The 12,781-nt window shown below is 46.7% G+C and overlaps 1 protein-coding gene across 1 annotated transcript; it reads left to right on the forward strand.

Moving 5' to 3' along the window:
• Positions 1 to 1,099: 1,099 nt before the first annotated feature.
• On the forward strand, positions 1,100 to 10,868 carry LOC104161287 (uncharacterized protein C21orf58-like). Its single transcript, XM_009699657.1, has 8 exons — positions 1,100 to 1,159; positions 2,682 to 2,739; positions 4,642 to 4,709; positions 5,400 to 5,543; positions 5,999 to 6,113; positions 7,503 to 7,642; positions 10,538 to 10,710; positions 10,847 to 10,868. The coding sequence occupies exons 1-8, from the start codon at positions 1,100 to 1,102 to the stop codon at positions 10,866 to 10,868; spliced, it is 780 nt and encodes a 259-aa protein (XP_009697959.1).
• The last annotated feature ends 1,913 nt before the right edge of the window (positions 10,869 to 12,781 follow it).

Raw genomic sequence — 12,781 nt, forward strand, 5'->3', positions numbered from 1 at the left:
CAGATTACGCACATATGCTGTGTGGGTCACAACTGGAGGAGGTGATCTGTGCTGCTCCCTACAAGCATCTGTCAGCTGCTCCAGCTGCCAGCAGTGGCTCAGCTGTGGTTTTGCTATGGCCTTCAAGTAAGGAAGAGGTGGTCACTTTGCTCTCCTAGGAGCATAACCGGGCTTAAATATGTGATACTGACAATGAGTATCTGTTACTTGGCTTCTTTCTTATGCCTTGGTGTTGATTTTATTGATGTCACTGATAAATGTTACACTGTCTTTTATGCTAGTAGGGCTTTGCTGGAAGAGGGAGACACCCTAAAGGTTGCTTGGGAGATGGTAAGCAAAATGACATTCTGTCATAGCCTCTTTTTTACTCACCCAGGGATGAGTTCCAGCAATGCTCCTTAATTTTTTGAGTTTTTACTTACTATCCGGTGATGAAGACTCATATGAAGGGCTAAATCAAAAATGTATGGGCTCCTTACAGTGGAATAAACATTGCTACTAGGTATCAATCAGCAAGACTATAATCTGACCCCTAGTATTAGTCTTTTGTTAAAGAATGATTGGCTTTTATTTTTTTTCTTGTCCACTAATGTGCTGGGCGTTTGCTTTACAAAAGGTATATAAGCTTCTACACCTGGAGATTAAATTGTTTATATTATGGATTGACACTAGAAACTTAGCAACCAGTTTACAGGCACAAAACTCTGAGCTACTCAGAAGACACTAACAACACAGAGGACCAGGCTTAGTGACCCCACCAGGGAAAGACTAGCAACCATTAAGAAGAGGCAAATATTCACCCTGAGTTACCCTCCTGTGACCATTGCAGCCTGCGGCACAAAAACACACTGAGAGAAATGGCAGAAAAAGCTTTGTCTTTGACATTGTAGTGAACATCTGTACTCATTTTTACCTGGGAGTGAAACTGAAGCTTTTATCTTCTTCCCTCAATTGCTTACAACCTTGTATTTCTTTTTCTAATGGAATTATTCTTCTGTGAAGATCATGGAGGGGGAAAAATGACCGCGGAAAACCTATCTGCCTTTGGTTAGCTTTTTAACCCATTTTTTCCTGCATACTCTTTCAGGAGACTACTACAATGACAGATCCTTCAGTGGTGGATCACCTGACACGACTGAAACTCAAACTCCTGGAAAAGGTAAGGGAATAACTCTGCAGTGGTCACTTTTGTTCTGCTTTTTGCTCTTGCACATTTAAGGATTAACATTGTATTTTAAATAAATGTATTTCTACTGAGATACAAAAAGTATCTACAGCTAATTGACAACCTCTTTCTTTGCGCAAGCAGAGGCAGACCAATATGCAGTGGTGCTACAGTCGCTGTCACGTTCTCAAATAACATTGTACAAGTTTACATGGACCTACAGTAAATTAAAAATAGGGTTAAAGTGACTTTGATCTTATAGGAGATGTCACCAGTTGGCTCAAAAACAGCTTTCACCAGTGCAGAGCCATGCAGAACCAAGAAAAGAGCCTGTGCATGAGTGAAAGGTCTCTAATTTCTGAGCATCAGGGAGCAACAAGGGCCAGCTGCTCCACAAGGAGCAAGCAGCTGAGTGGACCACCACAGCCAGCAGAGCAGGGACCTGGCCGGCCAGCCCCTAGGCAAGGCAAGCAGGGCAGAGCCAGAGATGGTGGCCAGGTTCAACCAAAAGTCCAGATCTATCAGGCAAGCTCATGGTGATGAGGCAGGTCCAAGGCCAACCTGGCAAGTGACTTCAGGTTGGGATTAAGGTTAAAAGGATCCATGGCCAGTCACAGGCATGACTGTGGTTGAACTGCAGACCAATGTTCATCCAGTACAGCTCAGCTATGAACAGACGACCTAGAGCTGAGATTAAAGGGGCTCCTGGGGACATAAGCAGCAGGTGTGGATGGAAGCCCCAGGTGAGGCTGGTCAGGGCCATTTAGGCCTATTAGTGCACCGAGTACCCAAAACTGTCCAGCATCAAGTTCTTCATATGATCCAGCTCTCTGTTTTACAAAATAAATGATGTCTAAGTCTCCTGATTCACCATGTTATCAATTTCCAGGTCTGGGGTAGCCTGGCCAGTTGGAAGCATGACTATTCTTTTACTGTAACTAGATTTGTAGTGACACATTCCATACTTCTATGAATACTTCTTGTAGACACTAGGTGTGATTTAACAGTCAAGAAGCACCGCTTGTCTCCACTTCTGCTTTGTCCTGGTTTGGCTGAAACAGGACTATTTCTGCTTTCAGGAGATTTTATTTTTTTTTCTTCAGTTAAGTTTTCTTAGTAACTGCCCTGTCTGGAGCTGACTACAGGTTTCAGGCAATGCCCGCTTTCAGAGCTGATGGCAGTTCATGTCTGTAGGTGTTGCTGGGGCAGGAGCAGGATTGTTATGCAGAAAGGCCCACGGGTGGGTGCTTGTTCCCTGCGGGCTCTCTTGGGCTCCGCTGGGCTCCTCGTGGGCGAGCGACCTCTCCTCTCCCTTTTCTCCTCTCCTTCCCCTTCTGGGAAAGGATGGGGTTAACAGAGAGCATCTGCCACCTGCTTTAAGCACTGGCCCAGCCTTAAACGGTGACAGACTTTTATTTTCTCCATCCCAAACTTATGCCTGTAAGGTAGGGTTGGAAATCGTTGTGAGCTTTGTTGCCTGACTCATAACCAGTTCTTGTTTTGGTTCTACCAACAGAGACTAGAAAATGAACAGGAGAACCTAGAGAAGATGGAGTCACCTCTCCCAGCTCCGTGTAAGAGAGAAGGATTTCTTCTAACTATGGACATAATACGGAAAGGGTTTAGTGACGTTCTCAGGCACAAGTTCCTCAGTAGGTCACACCAGATGATCACATCTCCTCCCTAAAAGCTATGTGCTCAGTGGTTGGGCATTTGGGTAGCCAGAATTTGCTCTGACTTGGCTTCTGTGACAGGGGCATTGTCTGGAAGGCAGGAGGGAGACTCTGAACTTCAGTCAGTGCTGCCCCAGCTCAGCCTGCATGTCTAAATCTGTATGCAGCCCTGGGGATTTGAAGTAGCAAAAATGCAAGTTCCAGTGAAACTTGTGCAGTAACGTCAGTCTGTATACTAGTCTCAGTTCTAACCAAGCCAATGAATCTTAGCGGCCCTGATGCAAGGAGAATGGGCTTGCTATACTGTGCAGCTATCTACACTTTATCTTTTGAATTTCTTCAACTGTTTGTTTTTTTTTTTTTTTTTTTTTTTTGACAAAAGGAAGTGATCAACCAGCTGAGCACTGTCATAAGAATGACCTCCTGCTCAGGTGTCCTCCACAGCCTCTCAGCTGCAGATGCTGTTCAGCTGGAGCAAACCACTGGTGATCCTACTTGTAGTAGCTCCTGTACCTAGGAGTGAGCCTCTGTTGCAGTCCAGCTGTATGCTTGGCTTTGGTGATCCTGAAAAGGAGTTGTTAGGATGGCTGTGTGTCTCTGAGGGATCCAGGCAGGAGGAACAGTCCATTGCTAATGCTGCTTTGCACCTTTGAAGCTGACCAACACAGCCCTGTGCAGACCAGAACATGGTTTCTGGTGTAAAAAAAAAATGTGACTCAGCTTATGAAACAAATTGTTATACTGAAAGAGTTGGTCTTCAGGACTGTGTTGATAAGAGCTGGGAAATTTTACCAGGGAACCATGTATGTGCAATTACATCCTGACTTTGGTTTGGGCAGAGAGGTCCAGTAATCCCAGCATACGTCTGAAACTTCCAAAGTTTAGACAATTGTCTATAGAAGCTAGTGAACCAGCTAAAAGTTGATAAATAAGGGAACTGAAAATTACTTGTGTCTTGATCAAACCCTTTCAAAGACTGCTGTGATGTTTCATGTACAAGTAGTGTGTTCCCTTCAACAATACTCCCATGGGAGCTATATGCTATGTGTGGTGCATTCATTTCTTCACGTGGCACATGCAGTGTTCATAATTGTATTATCTATGGATTAAAAGCTACCAGTAGAAAACCAGTAATATTTCTAGTTTGTACTCTGGGCTCATATTCATTGGGCTGATGCATGAATAGTTGGAAACTTTCAATGCTATGGCCAAAAAATAAAAATCCCTTTAACAACTTACAGTTTCAAAATATGGACTGATGCTTTTCAGAGCAGATGCCAGGCATGGCTCCAATGTAGCTGAAAATGGTCTTATTTATTTTCATTTCAAGGGAGTTCAAAATCAGCTCAATGTGGGAAGAACTGAAAAGGAAGTTGATTCAAAACAAAAAAGAAACAGAAATGTTGACATTGAAAACTAAGTTTGCTTTGATACGGCACAACAAACCTTTTTTTTAGAATTTGCATGATCATCCTCTGCATGTACAGAGTATATCTAGAAAATTTCAGGCTGAAATGAGTTTCTAAGCCAGGAAGTTAAAAGGGCGCTTTAGAGAGCAATCTGAAAAGTTTATTTTCAGAGAAGGTGCATTGCCTTTATAGAGCTGCTGAACAGCTGTGCCTGCACATGGCATAAAGTCATTATCTGTTCGTGGATTCGACAAGAAAAGTAGCTTAAAGCTTTTTGTGGAAGAAGTTAAACTATCTCATAACACGTTTTCCAAAATTAATCTCACAATGTAGGTGCTATAAAAGCTCTGTCTTTGTGATCCTTTGAGAAGATAATGGACTTTTCCTCCTTCAGGGAACAGACGTGAGGATATGCTCCAAAGTGCCCTGAGGCGAAGGAAAGATCTCCTGCAGGAGCTTAGGGTAAGAGCCCTCTCTGTGGACAGAAACAACAGAAAGGGCCATCTGCACATCCACTGCCCACGTGGATTCAGTTTTTTCTTGTCCTTAGTTCTTGGGCTGGACAATATTCAGTCCTTCCCTAGTTCTGAGTATAGAGGCTGGGCCAGCTCATCAGGGGCCAGAGAGCAGTGTGTTTTCCCTCACTACAGCTAACAAAGCCTGCAGCCACTTCAGTCAGTTGGTGGGTTGACTCTGTTTGCCCTGAACTGCTGTATCATAAGCTCTCCAGGGTAGTGCCAAAATACAAAGAAGGGATTTTTAATGCCACCAAAATAGGGACAATAGTAACTGTTACTTATTCCTAGTTTGTGGAATGAAACATTTTCCCAGACTTTTGGCCAGTTGTTCTTCACTTTTTTTCCATTCCTTTTTGCTTGTGCCAAAAAGTGAATGGCTTTGAGGTATGTGGGAAGAAAAACTTCCCTTATACTTGTGCGGGCACTGGTTGAGTGCTTCCCTTCATGCAGCGGTCACTTGTGGTCAGTCTGTCGGATGCAGCAGCGCTGGACATTTCTGCAGCAGTGTTTTAGTGAGCGAGGCTGCACCCTGCTGCGGGCTCCTAGGGGTCAATCCCATTTAGTCAGAGAGCATAACAATACGGTCTGCCTTTCTGTGACCAGGTTTTCTTTAAGAAGATACTTGATTTTGCAGGAGCAGCACCTTCTGGAAGAGCTTTCACAACCCCCTGCACCAGCTGGAGGACACTGTCATAATCACAGAGCTGCCTCCCCGCGTATCTATCAGATACCTTTTCCAGCCTCCCAAGTGGAGCCACCAAGGATTATCCAGCAGACAGTAAGGATCTTCTCTCCTTGGAAACACCGCTAGGGCTGTGCTGGTCTGAGACAACAACTGCAGGTGGAGGGACTTGGGGGCTGTATGGAAATACTCATCCTGCTGAAGCCTCTTGCTGTTGTATGGGAACGTTACTGCCCTAGGCAAAATCTAAGGGAAATCATCTTACAAGTAAGGCACAAAATTAGTAGTGTGAATGGTTTACCATAGGAACGAGGTGGCAAGAGGAGTTGGGAGGATTGCCCATGCTCTGGCCTGGCCATTCAGCCAGTTTCCAATCACAGTCTGCTCATGCAGCTTACAACCTCAACAGCTTCTCCATGAGGATCTCATGGGATACAACGTCCAAAGCCTTACTGAAGTCCAGGCAGATGACACCCACTGCTCTGCCCTCCCAAAGACGAGGGAGCTGGCCAAAACCAACCCTGACTTCTCCATTTTCCTTTCTTTTTCAGATGCCACCTCAGCCTGCCACCATCATCCAGCAGTTACCTCAGCCACCCCCCCTGATCACACAGATCCCCCCTGCCCAGCCTTTTGCAGCCCTCCGCTCCGGAAGCATTAAAGAAGGTAATGTACCCTCCATCTAGCAGCCAGCTCCCACCACCAGGCCCAGAGCGGGCAGGCAAGGTGCCACAGCAAGTGGAAGGGGGCACGGGACAGCATCCAAGCTAGTTAGTGACATGCTGTTTCACAACCTGGCTGCTGCTGGAGCTGCAGGAATTGCACTTCATAAATGGACTAGATAACATTTCTGAGAGGCTTTCAGACAGACTTTTATTGCTAAAACTGAAGAAAAAGGGACTAAAAACTCACCAAAGCTAGATTAAGCTGCCAGGGAAGCTTGGGAAAGCAAACCAGCTCAACCCAAGGCACTGAGTAATATTAACAAGGTCAAGCTCATGTGCACAGATGATTCCAAAATTAACAAACAGGCTTCTAAACTCTGTTCTTATTCTCTTGTTCCCTCTTAACCTGCTGTTCAATCTTCTCAGAACAATACAGTCTTTTATTGTGCCCCATGTTTGGAAACAAGACAAAACAGCTGAAAATGTTGTTCCAAATATAGTGCAATGACAATAAAAAGAGTTTGTTTCTAAACATAGTTAGATGCTACTGTGAAGTAATACATGAATAAAAACCTGGGATGACTTCCCTGGCTCATCCTTCAGCCAAAGGTTTCTTCATCCCACAAAGAAACCCTTAGCCATGAAACTGCAATATTTCTCAGCTTTTTCTTCATCTGTGTCTGGATTTTTGAATCGGAGTTAATTTTCATAAACAAAATAGTCCCAATTTTCTGAAGCTGATACATGTGAATTACTTTTGGTACGACCAGTTTAAAAAAAAAAAAGGAGAGTTGCCATGATTATTTTTTATTCTTTTTTTTTTTTTTTTCCCCTCTCCCTCCTGCCTTCCCTCCCCAAGCAAATGCCTTCCACCACACAGGTCCTTTGTGATTAGGACCAGAGATCATGGTAAGTAGATTTGATGCACATGCAGTGGACTCTCAAGGTGGCACTGCAATATCATGTAAAGTTGAGGAAACCTCTCACGTGGGAAGCAATGATCTTGAGCTGAAGCAATGGAGAGCACTGTAACGAGCCCGTCTGTGTTGGAGTAAGCTGTAGTGCTCAGCCCTTCTCCAGCCTTCCAGTCAGCATAGCCAGAGGAGTGGGCTTGCAAGGAAACTAACAGACAGAAGATGCTCAACAGCAGCTTTCTTGTAGAAGGGAGGAGAAACAGGAAAGCGGGTATGAACAGTCTTATTCATAGACATTAATTTTGCACTGCCTGGGCAAATGATGCTAATATTCTTCACGTGTCCCTTTCAGCAGCTTTGTCTTGGTTGCAGTGACCAGTCTGTATGCTGGAAGGCACTTCTTACCAAGATGCCTCTGCTGCTTGTCAATTGCTGATAAAGCTCTTACTTTCTTCCTTGGGGTGACCTCTTCCCAGATATGGTAGAGATGATGCTGATGCAGAATGCTCAGATGCACCAGATCATCATGCAGAACATGATGCTGAAGGCTCTGCCACCGATGGCGTTCACACAGCCTGCTGGAGCTAGCTCTCCCCTGCTTCAGCACGCACAGCAGGTAAAAACTCTGGAGTCTGAAGGGCATCTCGCTCACACGAGGCAATGGGTAATCTCCTTGGGAGGGGTGTAGGTCCTGGACAAAACATACAGAAAGTCTGGGACGTTTTACAGCTGTGTGCATCTTCAAACCCACTGCACCAGAGGGCTGTTACTGAGCAGAGCACAGCATGCCTCTCTACCATGATAAGCACTGTGACAGGACCCAATGGAAGAATGTCTTCTCCACAGGTGCAAACTAGATTCAGCCCAGCTCTGAAAATTATCTAGCCTGTACAGTTGAACCACTAACAGACTATATGTGGAAGACATCTACACTGGGCACCTGCTGCTGCAGGTCCACTTGCTGCAAACAGCATGGCAGTATTTATGTTACAAATTCTGTAACTGGTAAGATTTGACCTGGCAATTTCAAATGGGTGAGAGCTGAAGCACAGATTTTGTGATCGTACTCAGAGCCCCACTGCTCTAATTCCTGTCTCACTGAAAATCAATGGCTACTGAGCTCTGAAAGGACAGCTCTTCAAGATACTTTGGTGTGTAGATCCTTATAGGGATTTTGCCAAAATGTATCCAGATAAGAGGTATGTCATTTTGAACATATCCTTATATGCCCAATTCTGAAGCTGTTTTTAACAAGGTGATATAGCTTCTTAGTGTTCTTAAGTGCTTTGGAAAGATGTATTTCTAGTCTCTAATCTGTAGCATTTATTACCTAAGAAGCAAGGACAGTTGATCTTTGGGGAGGAGGGGATGTCCCAGTGTTGCAAAAACTTCCCCTATACTTTTCCTACCCCTCCATTTTCAGGCTATGTCTTTTCCCCGTGCTGTAAGAAAGATTTGTTTTCTCTTTCCTCGGATGTTAAGGTTGTTGGCTGCTGAGAAAGTAATTCCCACACTCCTGCAGTCCCTGCCCAGTTCACTCGCACCTTTCCTACGTGCTATTTGCAAAAGCAACAGACGGCTTAAAAGGCCCCGAGCCCCAGGTTTAACGGAGGGGTAGGAAATGCAATCCTCCTCCATAGCCCACTCCATGGCCTGGAGGGAGCTGATGGGTTTTTGCACCTGTTGGGACCAAATGTCCGCTCCGGACAGAAATCTTCTGACACCAGCTGCTAGCTCTCACATTTCAGGGCACTGACGTCCTAGGAGGCCACCTGTGGTGCAGAGGGGCCTGCTGGCTTTGTTAGCCATGGTCCCAGGGTGTACTTGCTGTGGAAATGGCAGGCAGTACCTGCCTGGACATCTACCTGGACTTGTGCAAAGCATTTGACACTATCCTGAATGACATCCTTGTCTCTAAATTGGAGAGACATGGATTTGCAGGATGGACCACTCAGTGGATAATGAATTGACTGGATAGTGGCACTGAGCGAGCTATGGTCAACAGCTTGATGTCCAAGTAGAGACTAGTGATGAGTGGCATTCCTCAGGGGTTGGGATTGGGGCCAGCGTTGTTCAACATCTTTGTCAGCAACATGGACAGTGGAATTGAGTGCACCCTCAGCAAGTTTGCCAATGACACCAAGCTGCGCGGTGCGGTCAACACGCTGGAGGGAAGGGATGCCATCCGGAGGGACCTGGACAGGCTGGAGAGGTGGGCTCGTGCGAACCTCATGAAGTTCAACAAGGCCAAGTGCAAGGGCCTGCCCCTGGGTCGAGGCAGTCCCAAGCACAAATACAGGCTGGGCGGAGAATGGACCGAGAGCAGCCCTGAGGAGAAGGACTTGGGGTGGTGTTGGTTGACAAGAAGCTCAACATGAGCCGGAAATGTGTGTTTGCAGCCCAGAAAGCCAACTATATCCTGGGCTACATCAAAAGAAGCATGGTCAGCAGGTCGAGGGAGGGGATTCTCCTCCCTCTGCTCCTTTCTGATGAGACCCCCCCTGCAGCACCGCCTTCAGCTCTGGGGTCCTCAGCACAAGAAGGACATGGACCTGTTGGAGTGAGTCCAGAGGAGGCCACAAAGATGATCCGAGGGCTGGAGCACCTCTCCTATAGGGACAGGCTGAGAGTTGAGGTTGTTCGGTCTGGAGAAGAGAAGGCTCCAGGGAGACCTTAGAGCAGCCTTCCAGTACCTAAAGGGGCCTACAAGAAAGCTGGGGAGGGACTTTTTACAAGGGCATGGAGTGACAGGACATGGGGCAATGGCTTTAAACTGGAAGAGGGAAGATTTAGATGAGATATTGGGAAGAAATTCTTCCCAGTGAGGGTGGCGAGGCAGTGGCACATGTTGCCCAGAGAAGCTATGGCTGCCCCATCCCTGGAAGTGTTCAAGGCCAGGTTGGATGGGGCTTTGAGCAACCTGGTCTGGTGGAAGGTGTCCCTCCCCATGGCAGGGGGGTTGGAACGAGGTGGTCTTTAAAGTCCCTTCCAACCCAAGCCATTCTGTGATTCTATGACACTTCCTCATGTCAGAGCTGGGCCTAGTGTTGCAGCGGATGGAAGTCCTTTTCTATTTTCCTTAAACTTTGCAGTTTCCAGTTTTGAATACTCTTAATGCTGTGGGGGAGATGTCTGAGGCAGATGGTGGTGCTGGGAGAGCCAGCAGACTCATCTGCAGCTTTCTGTGGAGGACTCTGCCTCTAAGGGAAGATGGCAGAGGAAGAGTGTATCCCCTCGCGGTCCCCATCTTCCTCCCCCGGCCATCCTATCACCATGCGTTTCTCTGACGTAGACCAGTGGAATAAATTGACACTAGTGGGGTCTGAGTACCTCTGAATATCGGGTGAAATCTGAAATCGCCAAGTGTTTGCTGGACCTTCTGTGCTGAAGCCTGCAAAACCCATGTCCAGACACATACTGGGTCACTGAGTGGGAATGCAGGCCCTCAGCCAGTGACCCTTCCCATGGGGGCACAGATTTCACAAATCGTCTTTTCTCTCTCTCCAACAAGGACTTGCAGTTTGTTGCCCCCCTGGCTATGAAAGCAGACAGGCCCAGGCCATCTGCGGTGCACCACCACCACCACTACGCTCCCACAGGGGTGCTCCCAGTGCCCCATGGGGGCTTCCCATCCACATCCATGGTGCGTCACTGGACCAGCGGCATGCTCCCTGCCCTGCCTACGTAAGTAAACAGGCAGCCACGAAGTAAAATTTTAGCCTGCCCTTCCTGCACGTGTTGGGTAGCAAGGTAGACCAGACAATCCCATGCATTTGCGGTTCTTGGCTAAGGCCAGTCCTGAATGCTCTCTTTAATGTAGCAATGGGATTGAGGAGGGTTAAGTGATGATTTGATGCACTCGATCTTATGACTTGAGTAATTAACCCTTGCTTACTGTAGAATAAACATGAGGATCGAATAAGGTCTACAGATGATACCAACCTGTACCCCTGCCACACAGAGCCACCACTCCGCTCTGCAGTGGCCGTTACCCTGGGTTTTGGGTCTCCCTGTGAACCCAGCAGACACTTGCCAAATAAGGGCTGCATGTGTTTTACATTCAGGCTAAGGTTCCCAGTAGGATTTTTATTCTTAAAACACTGCTGAGATATTTGCTAATCAGAAATTCCCGCAAAAAAATACCCCACCACCACTTGCTAAGAGAAATGGTACAAAGTGAGGGGAGTACTCAGAAATAAAGCTGTGTCTTTGTAATAAGCCTTGCAGCTGGGGTATTTTTTCAAGTGCAGAAATGGATGGATTTCTCCCCACGCTACCCCCAAGTCTGCAGAGCCCTTAGCAGAGGCCAGCAGCCAGCTCCTCCAGGGGCTCCGTATCCTGTGCCTTCCCTGCTATCTCTGAGCTTGTCTTGGTCAGCTTTCTAGGTGTGAGCAGATCACACCCGGGCCTAGCATTTTATCTACTCTGCTCATACAAATGCCAGTGGCAGGATGGGCCCTGGGCAAGGATCTGAGCCAAGAGAGTGCAGTGGTCTTGCCAAGTACATCAGGAGGGGACAGCAAGAAAGCAGGTATGGAAGCAGCGGTGCTAGAAAGTTCTTACGTGCCGAGGCTGGTAAAGAAATGCACATAGCTAGAGTGTGGTGGGGTGGCTAGGGACTTTGGCATGAGGACCCACTGTTACATCGGTGGGAACACAGCTTTTATTTCTGTGCTATGGCTCTTTCAAAGTCTTAGTGAACAGAAGGATAGGATGAAGGCAGCCGCATCCTCAGGCATGGGTGACCTCTGGGCAGGAGTATCTGTATGGCCCTCTTTAGCACGGGATTTGAATTCCTGAACAGATTATATACCTAATGGGATTATAAAGGATAAACATTTCTACCCCTTTCACTTTTACATGGGTTTGTAATCTTTACCAGTAAAGAACTCTTAGCTCCTTCCAGAATCAATGCAATTTGCTGTTTGCAGGAGTCGGCAAAGGAAGATCTTGTCACAGCTTTTAAGCTGTCTTCTTCCTCTTCTTCAGCTCTGAGTCTCACCATGAGTTAGGAGATCCGACACATCTACACTGTCCTTTTGCAGCTGAAGCAAGCGTGCACTGTTGGCTATTACCAAACACAATAAAGCCATTTTTCTTGTTGCAGGTGGCCCACATACTGACAGTACGTGTTCTTCTACAAGTGGACCATAGCATTGCTGAGGTCAATCTATATTTGAACAGCTCCAAAAGAATCTGTCTGATTCGCAGCCTAATGTCTGTAAGACTGCACCTTGTTGGTACAAGAAGTAAGCGAGAGAAAGAGTGCAGATGTTCAGAACAAACGTACCATGCACCTCGAGCCTGCTTACCCATTTCTGCTCATTCAGTTGTTTCCCCTCATCTTCCAAGCCCAGACTGGCCACAAGCAATCACCACTTTTTTCACCACCTCTTCACAGAATCAAGAAAACCCATCCCAAAGTGTCTTACAGGTCTGGCAGCCCACAGCAGTCCCTGGGCATGAAATAGTCTTAATACTACTGTTATCTGAGCCCTTGCAAATGAGTATGACCCAGCTCCAGGGCTGAGAGACCCCTTCATGTGCAAACGGAGAAGATGCCTCTTGCAAAGGGGCCTGCTGCCATCCTGGGAAGGATGATGCAAACTAACCCAGGATGCCTGAATGAGGGTTTAGTCGGCAAACCTCATCAGCTTGAAGTGTTTCTCCCACAGCTTTTTCGGTTTTTACTCCCTTACAGATATACTTGTCCTACAGTAATTACCTATTTGGGGAACTAAAGATGAGCAGGAAT

Source organism: Cariama cristata, unplaced genomic scaffold, assembly GCF_000690535.1.
Source record: "Cariama cristata isolate BGI_N322 unplaced genomic scaffold, ASM69053v1 scaffold21034, whole genome shotgun sequence".
Taxonomy (NCBI): Eukaryota; Metazoa; Chordata; class Aves; order Cariamiformes; family Cariamidae; genus Cariama; species Cariama cristata.

What these genes read in the sequence shown, in the direction of transcription:
- LOC104161287 (XM_009699657.1), top strand. Translation starts at nt 1,100, where the DNA reads ATGACAGATCCTTCAGTGGTGGATCACCTGACACGACTGAAACTCAAA. An exon ending in GTCACCTCTCCCAGCTCCGT is followed by an intron (nt 2,740 to 4,641) that starts GTAAGAGAGAAG and finishes TTCCTCCTTCAG; the next exon opens with GGAACAGACGTGAGGATATG. An exon ending in ATCTCCTGCAGGAGCTTAGG is followed by an intron (nt 4,710 to 5,399) that starts GTAAGAGCCCTC and finishes TTGATTTTGCAG; the next exon opens with GAGCAGCACCTTCTGGAAGA.